Consider the following 17,382-nt stretch of genomic DNA (forward strand, 5'->3'; position numbering starts at 1 on the left):
CCTTGGGGAGTATGGAACCACCCTTTAATTGCCATTGCTCCCAGGTCCACTCTGACCCGGAGTGGTAGTACCTGTTAGGGTCCCAACTATGGGTTAAATAGAATCCAACTTAAAAAAACAAATATACTCCATTAAAAAATTGTTCCTCAAAATCACTAGATTCAGCATTAAATAACCTGAAAAAGGTTGATATGCCGTAAAACAACCAACCAACCCTCCGTCAATATCTTCAACAGAGTTGAAACTTTCAGGTTATGGATACACAAGTTCAGCTCTCATAATCGTGTAATTTGCAATACCTTCTGATCCATTCAGCAGAATGAAAAGATGGGAGGCATTACTTTTGGAACACCCTTCATAAATAAAGTGTGTGTGTGTATGTCTAGGGTAGTGGTGATATAAGTTTGTGCATGATAAAAAGCGTTTCTTGAAGGAGACACTAATTTTTCACTAACACCACCATTTGAAATTCACAATTTAAAAAAAAAAAATTCTTTTTGGTAAATATGCAGATTGACGGTCTGAACAGTTTCTTTAAAAGTTTGAATAAAATTAGTGTATCGGTGATTTTATATATATATATATATAAAGATTGACATTAACAACGTTTTTGTGTTAAAATCAGCATTAAAATATTATGTAGTATTAAGAAAAAAGACGTTTTAAAAATGTTTATCTTGAACAATAGAAAAAATAAACAAAAACATGCCACCATGAGCAATAAAACATCACTTTGGGTCCTGTAAAACTCCATTTTGTTAAAATCTCGATTATTCTAGCATATTTACTAGTGTTGAGACAATTAATCAGAATGGGGTATCAGAATCGGAAAGATTTGGGCCTATTTTCCGATGCCAAAAGCGATTCCTTTGCTGTTTTTTGTTGATTTCGTTTAAAGCAAATTTTTCCACTGCTGGTAGTAATGATAAAATAAATTATTGATTTTAAACTGTTGTAAAATTAAAATCTATAAATCACCCCCCCCCCTTGGTGTCTACATTTTAAAGTATATATTTTTACGTTTGAGAAAATATTTGCACATTTTATGTGTTTTTATGGTAATTGGGGTGGGGGATAACTTTATAGTTAAATATTTAGAGATTTATAAAGAATTAGAATCGGTAATGGTATCAAAATCAGGAAAAAATATTGGAATTGTCCCATCACTAATATTTACACATTTCAAGCATGTTTTTCTTCAGATTAAATGCATAATACTAAATAGATTTTAATTTAATAATATTTGTAAAATGAACAATGCAAATCATATTTATCACCTACACACACATTTTTTGATCAATTTTTTTTAGCCCATCTATCTTTACATTTACCTTCAAATACTCTGGAAAATTTACACTAACCTTGGGCAATAGTGAGTCGGGTCAGCTAGTTCAATGTATAATTTCTTAACTTCTGCATTGGTTGCTCTATCAGCAACAGTCGTAACTGCTGGCTGCTATTATTGCTTTCAAACTAACCTACTCTTTGACAGCTTTTGGTGACTATCATTCATCCTTTATTCATATATATCTTCTTTTTTTTCTTTTTTTTTTAAGGAATCACCACTTATCAAGGCCTGGAGGCCACTCAAGGATAAGGGTTAATGGGTATACATTAGTCAATGTGATTATAGCGTTTTTAACATAGGTATTGGGATTTTTGTAAGTTGGATTACATAGGTGTACGGTTCATCAAGAACTTGTTTACATTGAACTTGAAGACAATCAGATTGTAGTAACCTGGGAAGCAGGCCAACGGAAGAGAGTTCCACAGACGTGCAGTTATAAGAAAGAAGTTCTGCTCATGGAGTCTACGTTTAGGTCTAGGCACAGATAAAGAGTGTGGGGGAAGCTATTGGTAGTGGTTCTGGCTAGACGAGTGTTTTTCGTGAAAGTTTCATCCTTTATGACGTCATCTATTTTTAAATGAATATATATATATCAGGGTGGGGGTGAGTCCCATTATAGAAGTGTTGATTTAATTTGAATAAAATATGTACCAGGTGCGTTTAAAAGCGAAATCACAATGTATTTTGAAATGCCGAAACTGTGCATTAGCTACACGAGATTAAAGTCAGCGGCGTGAGTTCCTTGATTTAATTTGATACATGTTTTATTATATTCGAATAAAATCAACGCCACTGACGTTAATTTCATGTAGCCAATGCACTGTTCCGGCATTTCAAAATACAACCGCTGAGAGACAACGCGTGGACCTTTACTACTGACTTTTCGTCCTCCAACTTTACAACATGATAAGAAAAAAAAAAGAGAAAGAAAAAAGATGTAAAAAATACTAAGGATGGAGTTTGACTCCAAAATATATGAACTAGCCTGGGTGCCTGGCGTTGGCTGGGTGTTTGAAAGTGTTAAAAAAATTTTTTTAAAAGTCGTAGTGTGAAGGCGGAAAAAGAAAGTGAAAGAAAATCTGACACCCCTATTCCATGACATGACTGGAAGTGTAAAGCGTTCAAATTTAACATAGTCAATCAAAAAGATGATTTGCAGAAATGGCGTTTATTTTAAACCTCCCACAAAGGTCGTTTTTAATAGGGGGGGGGAAGCAGCTCCCCCCAAAAAGGGGGCACTCTGGCAGTATCCAAATAAATAGTAATTGTCTTAGTATGAAGGTTTTCCCCTACATTGACCCAGGACCAATTACAGAACAGATACTACCTGGGTGAAGGTTGGGCGTTGGCAATTGCGTTCGAATAGTTTATACGAGAAAGACAGACAAACAACCGACATGGAGGGAATTTTTTAAAACTCGATCAAAAATAAAATAGAGGCGATGTCCGTTTGCGAATCTGAGATATTATGATCTGGAAAGTATAAGAAAACTTCTCTTGGAATCTAAGCGACGCAAGAATCCCGACGCAAAAAGCCTTTCATAGATATACATTTTGCCTTTTATATATATTATAAATTAGCGGGGATGTCCAACGTTGCCCGAGTGCTCGATCAAAAAAAAAAAAAAAAAAACAATGTTAAAATTCTTTAAAAGTCGGAAAAACAAACCAAAAAAAAAATGGCTAACTGCCCAGCGTCGCCCATGTAGTAAAAGAAAAAAAAAGTTTTGGTAGGTAGGATCGAACCCGCAACCTTGAGGCGAAAGTAGAAAAATATCCTGACATGTTACCCGCTCGTGCAGAGTAACAGAAATGTGTTTTAATTTAACAATAAAAACGTAATTGGCAGGTGCACAATTTTAATGATAATGAGGTCAAACATATCCTACAGTTAAGTTTTGCTGCGACGCAGTTTTTTTTTTTTTTTTGGTTCGGCTATTTGTTTCCCCAAGATGTTGGGGGAGGAGACCAGCTCCCTAGGGTCCCAATGAATAGCAATTGTCTGATATAAGAGTTTTCCTCATGCATTGATCAAACCTTATTGATTTTCTGGACACCCCTGTCATGAGTGCCAGGGAGCTGATGCTACAGGATTCAGTTTCGCTTTTTATACTGAAGAGCGAAACAAAGCTGCAGTGAGTGGAAAAAATCTCAAAAATAGCGTGTAAAAGTTGGCCAAATTAAAGATAGATGCGACCTCCCTTTGTAACTCATATATATTATAATTTAGACAGTATATAAAAAGTTTTAATAATGAGCGACTCCACCGAGCACACCTTGTAAAAAAGCCTTTGCCGAACATACAGAAAAAATGCACATACTAACACACATTTTGCCTTTTATATATATAGATTTCAAAAAAGTTAAATATCTGTTTATTTTCGTAATATTGCGTTGTGATTTGGCTTTCAAACATACCTGATATGTATTTTATTTATTTGAATATATATATATATATATATATATATCTGTCTTTATAATGAAGTGTAAATTATTTCTCTTATTTTTATTATTGGAATCGTCATTATTGTTATTTTCTTGTGCTTGTGTAGATTGGTTAGGTTATTAACCGATGCATTTCATATATATTTATATATTGAAGGGTTTAATGTCCAAATAATTGCATCTTATTTATTACAATTAGTCTTGAAAAAAAAAAAAGAAAGAAATTGAGATTTTATTAAAATTGTGTAAAAAGTTGTTTGCAAAAAAGCAAGTTTGTTGTATTTTATTCAATAAACTTTCGGAATTTTTTTGGTATAACAATAAAAAAAGGCAAATATTTGGAAGCTAACCTCTTCAATTTAGTCCAGAGTTAATATCTTCACTATAGCCTTAATCTCTATATAGCATTAATAAAGGTAATGTTCAAGGTTAAAAAAAGTTAAATTTGTTGTTTCTCAGCGCCTTTCACATTCACCTTAATGTGATGACATTTCTATGATGTTGGGTAATCTGTAAACGAATATCAAATAGTCCTGTCATAAGCCAAACAATGCGCACACATGTGTTATTTGGCTGACTGTTGGAAAACAAAGTTCTTACATAAAAGCAAATTGTTGTTGAAAATTTTACATCCAATAATGATTATCGTAAAACTGGAAAACCTATAAATCTCATCAAGTCGCATGGAAAAAATAAAATAATTTACAAAGAAACTACCGTAGTTTTCTGATTGTTTTTTGTTTTTTTTGTGTGTGTTTTCTTTTTTAGTACAAATCTTAATATATAAGACGCAAATATTTGGGAGCTAAAGTCTTCAATGTATAAATGTATATTTAATGCATCGGTTTGAAACATCATCAATCTGCACATAGCATGTTTAATATAAACACAATAGTAAGAGCTGTTTATTTTTATTTTGACGAAGATGTCATGATATGTCTCTGAGTGACGTCATATTTTAATGTTTGATATAGATTCGTTTATGAAGTGTAGAATTGGATTCCGGAATATGAGAATATATAGTTTAGCCAATCAGAATGGACGGACTTTGGAAAGGGAGTATTTATTTATGAAGCAGAAGATTGTTAGGTCTATCTATTTATGAACCAGTTACAGTCGGTGTAATCACAGAATCTGTGGAACGTGTAGAATTTGTTCTGGTGGCAACTGGGAGTAGTAATAAGACTAAATATTTAGAGGGGAAAATAGGGACTCCCTCCTTTTAAATATGGTGCGATTGTGAGGATTGTGCTCAAAGGATGCAAATTTAGCATTTTATGATCACGACTGAATGTGTAAAAAATGGTGCTCGAAAGCTACATAAGATGTATTGAATGCATATGTGACATCTGTTGTTGCAAACACATGATAGTTTTGTCCAGAGGGGAATTTCTGCAGTTATTATATAGGAGATAAATATAATTGATTAGTTGCTGTATTTAAAGAGGAAAGTGCTCAGTATTGATGATAGAGCTTATTCAGATTCAAGTTTGTTGACATGGGGTCAATGATATATGGTGACTAATAATTCTCACCCTACATTCTTTATACCGACTGATTTACTTGTGTGTGTGTGTGTGTGTTTTTTTTATCTATTCATTTTAGGAAGTTGATTATGGAATTGGCCATTTGGAAGTGGGGTTGGGGGAGTCATTACAGGATGTGCCATTTGATAGTAGGGGGTACATTACAGGATGGAGTATTCTGGAAACGGGGGGGGGTCATTATGGGATGGAGGATTTTGGAAATGGGTCATTGTTAAATAGACATTTGGTTATGATAGATTAATTTTCTTTTTGTGTAAGGAATTTTAAAAAATATATACTATTTCAAAGCCAGAAACTAGACACCGATAAGTGTTACATGGCTAGATTTCAACCCACGACTTTCATTCATTCCAGAATTTTCTTTTCTTAAAAAGTTTGTTTGAAAAAAGTCATTCATTTTCATACAATGACCATTTTCAATCATTTCAGAAAAAATATAAAAAATGTCTAATTTATTTTGAAATTCTAATTATTTTATAACATAAATAAAAAATTATTTTAATTTAAATGTTCAGATAATTTTTTACGTGTTACTTTAGTGGTTGTTTTGCTTTTACCAGAAGGTTACACAAAATTTTAACATTTTCAGAGAAATTCTTTGAAAAACTAAGAACTTCTGAATTGTCTCTCTCTGTTCCTGAGGAAAAGTTTTAAAATTAAAAAAAAAAAAAATTACTTAAAACCCAAACTTACAAATGCAACAATTTTTATTTTTACAGTCAATATTTTTTACTACACTATTTTAATTTTTTTGAAGATTTTATGGTGAATCGGAAGAACAGGTAACTCAAAGTCTGCAGCAAACGGTGTCAAATAAAACGATTTGCATTATACTTAATTATGTTTTGCATAAAATAATAAAATGTTGAAGTTTTTATTTATTAAATATATATTGATTCGTAATTTTAGAAAAATAGAATTTTTTTATCTGACATGGTTTGTTGCAGACTTCGAGTCATCTGTTTCTGATTCAACAATTTTATTTATTTTTCAATGTTTTTTTTTTTTTTAAATTTTAATTGTATTTTATATAATCATTTATTTTATTTTATTTCTCTATTTATTTTTAATTTCGTCTTTTGAATTGTATAAGATGGCTAAGTCAAAAATTATTTTTATGTTTGCATTTGTTGATCATCATTCGATCCGACGTTACCCGGGATTGAATGAGGATCCACGAATGTTTCCATGTTTTTATTGTTATGGAAATCAGTGAAATCAGCCATTTTTCAATCAAATCAATTGATCGCCTGCTTAGTTGGGGACCCATCGCTGTACACTGGGACTAAACTTCACTTCCCTCTCACAGTGACTTGGTCTACAATACATTGCACTGTAGAGAACCTACTGTTGATTTTATAAAATTATTTTTTATATATAACTAGCGAGGGGTACCCGGCATTGCCCGGGTGTTTGTAGGGGTGTGTGGTGTTAAATAAAAAAGAAGCCGGGGGGGGGGGGTAGGATCGAAGCCGAACCCCTGAGGCGAAGTTTGAAAATAAAATCGGCCAGCCAGAAGTGAAAGATGTTTGAAAGTCGTTGAGCGTTACGACGATGACGATGTAAGCATTGTTATAAGCGAAGTAAGAAAAGAAAACAACGTTTTAATTAAGCGGGGGGGGAGGGAGGGGGGGTAAAACACAAATTAAAACACAAAAACGAACGAACGTTACGTGAAAAATGGCTTAAATAATACAGGGTTCAATATTTAAATGTAAAAAATCGAAAAAAACAAAAGACATCTCGCACCACGATTAAACATTTAGATAATGAACCAATCCTTAACTACCTACGCTAAAGCGGCGTATATAAAGTTTGTTCGGTTTATCAACTATTTAAAGTAAATCAGGTCACGACGTCATGACGTCATCTGACGCATGCGTTGTTGACCCTCCCCCCTGTCGAATCTGTCTAGACATCTCTCTCTCTCTCTCTCTCTCTCTCTCTCTCTCTCTCTTTGTCTGCCTTACTCTAAAGACTGGAAAATGGCGTCTGGCTGTTTTTATTTTTAAAAACTTTGTTAATATTTTTTGTAAGCGTATTTTTTTTTTTTACTTCACATGTTTCGCTTATTGTTTTTCATTTAACTATCGAGTCTAACTATTTTGAATGTGGTAATAACTTTGGTAACGTTGACATAGCGTAGAAGTTCATAGTTTAGCTTTAATTAATTTTTTTTTTTACCGATAACAACATTTGTAAATTGTAAATTAAGACCGCCATTAGAGGTTGCTGACGTCAAGATCACGTGACATGACTCAGCGGGTTTTAAATACAAGTTGACCCAAAATAAACGGCCGCGCGTATACTTTATGTAGAAGAGTTAGCGGCCGTATTTTTTGGGCAGTTATAAATCGATTTAAAAATATGTAATGTTTAACATTAAAATGTCACTTTGTGGGGGGGGGGGCTTCCCCCCCCTGCAGAAAATCGATCAGTTGACACACTTCTGATGGTCACTTTGGGCCAATTTTTCGATATTTGTCGTCCGGAACGTGGGGCTTTCATGAGACCAAGTTTGTGAATTTTTGTTGTGTCTGTCGAAAGTTTTTAGCAGACACACAAACATACACACAAACAAACACACATACATTTTCGCTTTTATATATATAGACTAGCGGGAGGTACCCGGCGTTGCCCGGGTGTTTTTTGGAGTATGTGAAAAAAAGCCGAAGCGTTGACAACGCGCAGTTGGAAAATAGTAAAGTGTTTAAAAAAAAACAGGTGCGCATTTTTGATTGACGTGACAGCGATGGGTATTCAGCAGTTACTTTGTGCGGGACAGTTTTGAATAAATGGGTTTGTTTGTTTTTAAAAATCCGCTCCCTCGTCTCGAACTGAAAGCTACAGTCTGATATGACGTAGTCGACATTGAACAAACTGGCTCTGGGCCTGTGATTAGAGTCGAGGTTCGCTTTTTTTATACTGAAAAGCGAATGTAACGCGTGCCGATGCGGGAAATGTGGAATAATTAACGTTTGAAAGTGAATAAAATTAAATAGAGAGGCGAGCTCCGTGGATAATTCGTAGATATTACAATTTATAGATGATATAAAAAGTTTTAAAAAGTTGTGAAAGAAGCCTTTCGTGGACATCGAGGAAAAGTGAACATACATACATTTTTCCTTTTATATTTATAGATGGCTTGAATTAAAATTAAAAATTCAAAAGTCAAGTTATGACGTTCCTTCTCATCCGGTCGGCTGTCCCTGCTGAGAAGGGTGTTGGCCCATCTAGATCACAGCTCCTTCTTGTCGTATGGGTGACGCCAGCGGGTGCCTACTTGCCCACGTTGTCTTCGATCCAAGTCAATACGTGCTGAAAAGGAAGTCGAGTATTCTCCAGCAAGTTACTCAAATTAGACTAGTGACGTCATAAGAAGAAAAGAAAGACAGACGACTTGTTATAAGTAAAAGTCTAAGTGTATTATAAAAGCAAAAATAAAAAATTAATTGTTACATGAATGTTTAACGGTTGAGTGCCGAACACTGCGAACACCTGATTTTCTAAGTTCGTTGTCATGGTAGGAGTTGAGCGCGGCTCACTTCTTCTGTCAAAGATTCAACACATTCAGCCTTTCATCCAGAAACTTCTCTACTGCTTTACGTGACGTCAGTCATCTTGCGACTGGCAGTCTGTCAGCTCGACGTTTCGACCTCAGCAAACAGATAAGGGAAGTTCACACGACTTTGCACTTTGCCGTGTTTATATGCCGATTTGCCAGCACTGGTTAGATTGATTTTCAATTCAAACATATCAAGTGTTTGAACCGGTCAATTGTCGGTGTCGCCCGACCTTCGATACCAAATTCCTACGTATCAAATGTCGACCCGTTCAACTTTACTTTGTTTCCTTCATCCTATTTTTAGCGACGAGTTTCTATTCAAAATTTTTACTATTTTTTTTCTGTTTATCTTTTACTTTCAGAAAAAAAATGTAATTTAAAGCTCTCTTATTTATTTTATAAATTAAGTATCAGTAATTCTAAAACCCACAAGCCAGGTTCGATTTCTCGTGTCGCACTTTCATAATATTCAACACCAAACACTTCAGTGTTACAAAGTATTGTGGTTCAATTTTGCTCTAAACGGAAATATTTATTTCGAATGCTCCCCTGTCATATCAAAGAACTTACTGTTGATTTTATGTCGGATCTTCCGTCTTGTGTGGTAATAAAACTTCTGAAATGCACTTGTGATGTTAGGCTGTGTAAGGTGTCAACTTTGGTCAAAATCGACTGTTCCTTCTTTCATCAGATTATTTCGATTGTTGATTTTCAATAGTTATCGAAGAAATTCCAGCACAAAATCTATTTAAGAACACTGCCAGGCACATAAAGTACTTTTGTGAAATGTCATAAAAATCAGCCCAGCTGTTTTCGAGTCCATAGTGAACGAACGAACTCACTCTCACACACACACACACACACACACAGTTCCTTTTATATAATAGAGATTTCTGACTATCTAAGATAGTCATGTTAACAGACTTTCAAAGTCAAACCCAAATAGCATTTAAGCTGACAAATCAAATATTGCGTTTGATTAGCCAATTTTCATTTATTATTGTTGCACCATGTTATTGAGAATATAATGTTCTTTACTAAAATTAATTTTTTCTCATTACATAATCATCTAAATAAAAATCAGCAAGGGAATAACTCATTTTAAATTGTCTACCTTCACTTATAAAATGTAAAAATAACATTTTACTGCATCCTAGGCATCACCGGATAGGTATAGCTAGTTTATTTAATAGATTTTTTTTTTTTGTATTGGGAGTGTTTTTCTTTTTTAAGCCAAACCTATTCTTAATTTGATATAAGCTAATGCTATTTTTCGAATTTACTGTGATTTTTTTTGTATGTCTTGATCTGAATTTTGAAGAGTATCATGCTGTTTTCAAATATGTATTGCAGTTAAGTTTTTGTATGTTTAGTTTCTTTGTTTCTAAACGCTCTCTGTCACTCTGATACGTACTTAGTCTTTGGTTCTTACAATCATGTGATATATACTGTGTTTGCTTAGGGGAATTTTTCTGTTTAAAGAACATCTTTTTTATCATATATTCACTCAAAATTCTTTACATATACAAAAAAAAAAAAATATATCAAAAAAGACCCCTTCCTTTAAAAATTTCAATGTTTTATTATAAAAATAAGTTCTGCTCAGATTTTGTTGCAGTTGTTTAAAATATCGATACTGTTAAACCTTTTCTGTTTAGCAACTTTTCAGAGCAATATCCATATTTTTACTCTTTTTGCTTTTTCTTTATAGTATTTTATATTCAAACAAGGGATGCTTCCTCTACCTACACTTTTGTTTTCTAAGACTCGTTTTGATTGGATAATCCAAATATTTTCTTTTACATTTGCATAATTCCTGCCGCTAGTATTCTCTCTTAGCAGAATAAATGATTAATAGAATTCCATTTATCAAACGTTTCTTCTCGTTTATCAGAATAAAAGGCTAATAGCAGTACATTTCTCAAACGCTATTTGCTTCTATAAATTCCACATTCCCTTTCAAACGACAAGGGTTTATGTAGTACTTTTATGCTTTATGCCTTTTTATTGTTTTATTTGAGTAAACTTTTCTTTTCCCAATCACGTTTTCATTTCTTTGATTTTTTTTTTTTGCTGATCGTTTGATCTTTCATAAAAAAATCTCCTTCGCATATATTGTCCTACATCATTTTCTTGTTTAATCATGAAGTGTAAATAATTTATCTCCCTCCCATGACGGTCCTGGATATGACCTTTGTTCATTTCTTTGATTTTTTTTTTTTTTTTTGCTGATCGTTTGATCTTTCATAAAAAATCTCCTTCGCATATATTGTCCTACATGATCCTGTCTTTAAGTCAGTAGATGATGTCACTATTTCCATTGTGATGAACAGATGTTTGATTTGAAGTTCACGTTCTTTGAAATTCACATGCTGACCGGATTTTATTATACCATGTGTCTCTGCATATCGCTCATCAGTTTCAATTTCAGTTGCATGATATCCCCTCTCTTGCCTCTGTGTTTTGCTGTATTCAGTTTCTGGCTTCAGTCATTTAGTTCATCACTCAAACCTGGCTTTTTTCCCCTGCATCATGTAAAGTAATTTGTGCCAGACGTGACTAGTTTAAATGTTCAAGGACAGGATTGCCAACTTTTCGGTATTTTGTCAAAGAAGCTTTGGAAAATTTACACAAACTACAATCATATGATCCCGGACAATAACGAGTCTGGTTAGCTAGTTAAATACAATTTCTTAACCTTTGCATTGATTGCTAAAGCAGTAACTGTTTTAACTGTTGGCTGTTTTCAAACTATTTTACTCTGACATTTTTTGGCAACTGTCCTTCATCCTTTATGACATCACACTACTTTTTGTAATTATCATTTTCTTGTTTAATCATGAAGTGTAAATAATTTATCTCCCTCCCATGACGGTCCTGGATATGACCTTAAACTATATCCAGTGGTAAGGCCTCAGCTTGCGGGCTTTGCGGAGTGTGGAACCACCCTTTAATTGCCATTTCTCCCAGGTCCACTCTGACCTGGAGTGGTAGTACCTGCTAGGGTCCCAACTATGGGCTAAATAGAAACTGACTTGAAAACAACAAATATATTCTAATTAAAAAAATTTTTTTTTCAAAATCTTTGAATTCGGCATTAAATAACCTGAAAAGGGTTGATATGCTGTAAAACAAAAACAACCAACCCTCCCATGACAGGAAGATGTGACACAAGGGTTGGAAAGTGGGATTGAAAAGCCAATTCCTTTTCGGCTTGTAAGCTACTTTCAAAATGAGCTTGTGTATAAGTCGATGTGCATTTTAAATTCAATTCTTTACAGCATCTGTTTTATAGCGCAAAACTATCCATCACTTATTGTGTTAATTTAAAAAAAAAAATATTTTAAGACGTTACTAATCAGACGAATAAAAACTCAATAAGTTTAAAAGAATGTAAAAGAATATGGGCATGATTACATAATCTTTAAAAATCTCAAAAAATCGAAAAATAGTTGCAATTGTGTTTTGTGATATTTACACCAAATTTGATGTTAATATAGTCATTAACGCTATACCAATGTATTAATATAATGTTGTCATATTGTTATAATTAACATTTAACAATAATTAAACAACACTTTTAAAATTTATGACTAATAAATAGTTTTATTTATTTTCTTAGATCGTATTTATTATGGATAAATCTAGAATGTATGTATTTAGGTTATATTTTTCATACGAAAATCTAGGCAAGTTAAATGGTCCATCTCATGGCTCTTGTACAGATTTCTTCTTTGGTATTTTTTTTTTTTTTTTTGTAGACATATAAATTGTTTTTTAGCATCCGCGAGCGATAATACATGCATTTACACAAATTTGGGCTATTCAATTTTTATATATAGAACCAACGCGCTGCATACTTATATGCAACAAACGCAAATGTTGCTAATCAGACATTCTGATCAATGACATGCTGTAGATTCCAGACTCAGTTACTGTTTTTAGATAGCAAACTTAAGCCTATAGCCACGTCTAGAGAGTGAACATTGCTAGAGCTATTCCAATTATTATTAAGCCTCTCACTGAAAAACCGTGCATGTGCTTACATCCTGGCAAACAGGGTTCAGAAGGAGTGCGATTAATTACTATACCAAGTGCACAAACAAAATGGCGTTTTCTATGTTATGATTGAGTGCCAAGTCACACTTTAACAACATTTTCAAAAATATTACCTGCGTATAAATCAACCCCCCCCCCAAAAAAAAACCTTAAAATCGTCTCCCAGAAATTCACCTGATACATAAGTATATACAGTTTTAACATTAAAAAATGCTGAACATATTTATCTCCACAGCATTCAATCGCTTGACCAATCATCAATAGTTTAAAATACTTAGAACTGACTTAATTATCTAGGTTACTTTTGGCAATAATTTCGGTTTTGTTAATCGTAGAGACTCGCTACTTGGCCAACATTGTAGCCAATGAAGTCCCACAGGTTATATGACCTTGCTCTTGACCAATTCTATTAAGTTTGACAGAAAATTCAACATATTATCTGGTGGAGATATAGATACAGTCTCACAACTGGTTTCTGCTACTTATATACTAGTGGGGCTCCTGTTCTGGCATTTTTTTTAATCAGTTTATATGCGTGTCACATTGGTACAGTGGTAACATCACAAGCTTTGAATGTTAGTTTTAGTTTCGATTCTAGCTGATGGTACCTAAATACTTTTCTCTTTTTTACTTTTGAAATCACGACTCTATAATAATATATACAAAATCTGGACAAATTAAAATATATTTAAGTGTGTTTTACAACCGGGCAAAGTCGGGCAGTCTGAGGATGTCTCTTTCACTGAAACAGATGGCTATTTGTAGCGACCATATGTATCTGTTTACCCTCAAATAGTAAATATATATATATATATATATATATATATATATATATATACCTATAAATTTTTTTGTGTTCATATTAAAACAAACTTTTTTTTTATTTATTTAAAAAGAAAATACAACTTTCTTATATATGGGTTGTGGAATTGAATTCATCTGCGAAAGATCTAGCTAATTTGCATATTCTTTTTAAACATTCATTTTAATTAATTCTATTAGTTTTTTCAGTTTTCTTATGGGATGATCATCTTTAGTTAATTATTACGTGTAATTATATTCATGCAGATATTCTACATGATTTATATTTGCGTAATATTTGCATAAAAAGGTTATAGTAAACACAAACCTCTTTCTATATATATTTATGTATGCATATAAAAAATTTTGCCTACCAAACCTACAGACATGAAACTTCACATATAGAGTATTCGAATCCATGCAAAACTTTTTATTTAGGTCTTACTTAGTTTTAGCTGAGGAAAATCGGTGCAAAAATGTAAAAATTAAAAAAAAAATGGAATTTGTCCAGGTAAAGGTCAAATCGACTACATTATGAATATGCATGCGTAACGTAATAGCTATTGGTTCATGTTTTAATTTTTAGCCTTGCAGCAAACATGTCTTCATAGCTCAGGTATTAACGTCAAAGGGAAAAGTAAATCATAAGATAAACTTTCTGATTTTGATTCTTGATGGTGGCGCACTAGTCATTGTCTTTTTTTTTTTATTGAACTTTTAAAATCATTGTTCATATAATGTAATAATAAATATGAAATCTGCATTAATCAAAATATATTTAAGTGTATTTTACAACCGGGCAATGCTGGGCAGCCTGCTAGCATATAGATATATATGACTCACACGCAATTCGATCAGCTGATCCTGACTTCCGGTCAACGTGTCTCCATATAATTTACACACTCCCCTCTCTCTCCCTTGATCCATTCTCTAACAGCTAGAGATTTGGAGAAAAAATATATATATATATATATATACATATATATATTAGCCTGAGTGCTCGGCATTGCCCGGGTGTTTGGAGGAATGTGTTGAGCAAAAAAAAAAAAGTGTTAGTAGGCAGGCAGGCTTGAACTCGTAATGCGAAGGCAGAAAAGAAAGTGAAAGAAAATCTGACGTCTTACCACTACTCCATGACGCAACCAGAAGTTTGGAACGTTAAAATTAGGCAAAGTCAATACAACCGATACGATGACTTGCAAAAATGGCTGGCAAAAAATCGACCCCTCCTTGTAGAAAACTACCCAGTTGAGAGTGAAGGAATTAATGTTTTTGGCCAATTTTTCGATATTTGTCATCCAAGACATCGAACTTCCCAATGATACCAATCTCGTGAAAATGTGTCGCCTCTGTCAAAAGTTTTAGGCAGACATACATACATACATCTAAACAGACAGCTGAGATTTATATTGTAGATGTATATGAAAATCTTTCCATACATAGCATGGAGCTATTTAATGTAAAGAGTTAAAAACAATTACTATTTCAAGGTCAAAACCTTACCAAAGTGTTAGATGGAATAGATTACGACTCAGAAAATAGTCATTCTTCCTCCTATGTCTGATGAAATGTGAGAACTAAAGGACAAAATCAGGGAAGCGAATTGCTTATACCCATCCATGATACAGGACAGCATTCCCTCAGTCTAGGAAGATTATGTAGAAATGCATACAAGGAGAATATTCAGCAGCCGAGATATGAATAGCAATTTGTTTAACCAAAATGTTTTTGTAATAATTTACAAGGTAACCAAAATGTTCTTTTTGATTAATCATTGAAAGAAGTTGAAGGGTTCGGGTTTGAGCCTACCTGCTTACTACAACTTTTTTTTTCTCAACACATCTAAAAATACTCGGGCAATGCCGGGCATCCACACTAGTATATATATATAAAAAAGAAATATTTGTAAAAAACGAGTCACTTGTTTATTTGGCCATAGTGTGGGTGTTTCAGAATTTAACAAAAGAATAAAATGGTTGTTCCTTGTTTCTCTGGCTGTATCAACATACAAAAATTTAAATGTAATGTGAACAAACTCCTCACTTAGGTTGCTCCTTATCAATCTGACCCCTATTTCTCAGTAGCTCCTCTTACATCTCGATATCAATGTATCGTGTTTGAAGTGAATTGACGTAAAAATAATAATAATAACAATGATAATAATAATAAATGGCCAAAAATGCATTCTGGTGATGGGATACTCAATGACTTGTTTGCTTGGTTGCTATGTGTTGGTTGTGGTGAGGGGAACTTTATAATATAAAACTTGATTGCAATTCTTACAAGTAAATTGATTGGAAAAAAGACTGACTCGTTTCACTTAATATGCTAATCTAAAAATAGAACTGTTATTATGGAATCAAAACTATCAGAAGTAATATAGTGAATTACTAAGATGCCCTTTTGCAAAGCAATATGCGATATTAACTTTAAGATGTTATTTGCATATGATCAGCATTGTTTTATTTAGAATACAAAAATTTGTATTCTAAATAAAACAATGCTGATCATATATATATATATATATATATATATATACACCATGAATTAAAACTTTGTATCGACCTTCTCCATCTCAATTATAAAGACAAAGTTAAGATGAGTCTGTTGCAGTTAAGATTACCGATGTTGAATCCGTTTTCTTTCAAGACTGCCAACTGACGCTAGACGGTTCAGCCAATCCTACTATTTGATCCATAGGCGAAGTAGGGGAGGGGTGTTATATGCAAACACATATACAGAAACCTAAAATCATGCCTCTGAAAGATAGTGCGCAGGAGCATTGATGAGACTTGTCATTTGTGTTTTATTAATTATAAAAATAACTATACTTTTTCATTTTTTTTTTGTTTTTGTAGGAAGCAAACATAGCCCCTCATCCACTATCTGTGGTGTTGATGACGAAGATGATACCATCTCCTCAGCGTCAGGTAAGTTATTTAACGGAATTAGAAAATCTTGGATTTTATAACTTGTACAATAATCAGTGCTTGTATAGATTGGTGGTCTTTTAAACCAATGCATATTCAGGTGAAAATATTACATAGGCCTTCGGGCCAGGATGAAAGTGTAGTACCTGTTCTGGTGCTGCACTTCCCATTTTCCTCTCTTTTTTTTGTCTCAGTAGAGGAGAAATCTTTCATTACTGATACATTTTATTTTTGTTACTGATATGAGTACCCCTTTTTGAGGAGCTAGTTTCCCTCCCACATTAAAAACTGACGTTGTGTCTAACTCTGAATCCATGGGGAAGTAAGTAAACAATATTTACATGTCATGTCAAAATTAGTATAAATTCCAAAAGTTATAAAAAATGATCCTGTAGAAAACTAATTATACGTAAAAATAGAATTTATTGAATTGAGTTTTAATGTGGAAGAGTTGTTCAATTAATTCAGTATGACAAACTGACTTACTTCCCTTGACTTAAATTAATGGTCCGCCATTTTAAACACATTTTTAAAGAATGTAATTGTGGATGATTTGTTAAAATACATCTTCTATTGGATCATTTATGTAATTTCTAGAATTTATAATTTCGACATGAAATGTAAGTATGTAATAATGTTTTCACCTGAAATGTGTTAGTTTTAGAGCTCACCAATCTACACAAGCAC

At 33.2% G+C, this 17,382-nt stretch overlaps 1 protein-coding gene across 3 annotated transcripts in view; it reads left to right on the plus strand.

The window, feature by feature from the left end:
• LOC145265487 (stromal interaction molecule 1-like) overlaps nt 1–17,382 on the plus strand; it is a 330,758-nt gene that overhangs the window by 289,868 nt on the left and 23,508 nt on the right. For all 3 annotated transcript variants that reach the window (XM_080121362.1, XM_080121364.1, XM_080121363.1), the window contains exon 13: nt 16,624–16,695. In XM_080121362.1, coding sequence (XP_079977488.1) covers nt 16,624–16,695 — 72 coding nt within the window. The remainder of the gene's footprint in view (nt 1–16,623; nt 16,696–17,382) is intronic.

Source organism: Euprymna scolopes, chromosome 40 (genome assembly GCF_053919585.1).
Source record: "Euprymna scolopes isolate OS-2025 chromosome 40, ASM5391958v1, whole genome shotgun sequence".
Classification (NCBI taxonomy): domain Eukaryota; kingdom Metazoa; phylum Mollusca; class Cephalopoda; order Sepiida; family Sepiolidae; genus Euprymna; species Euprymna scolopes.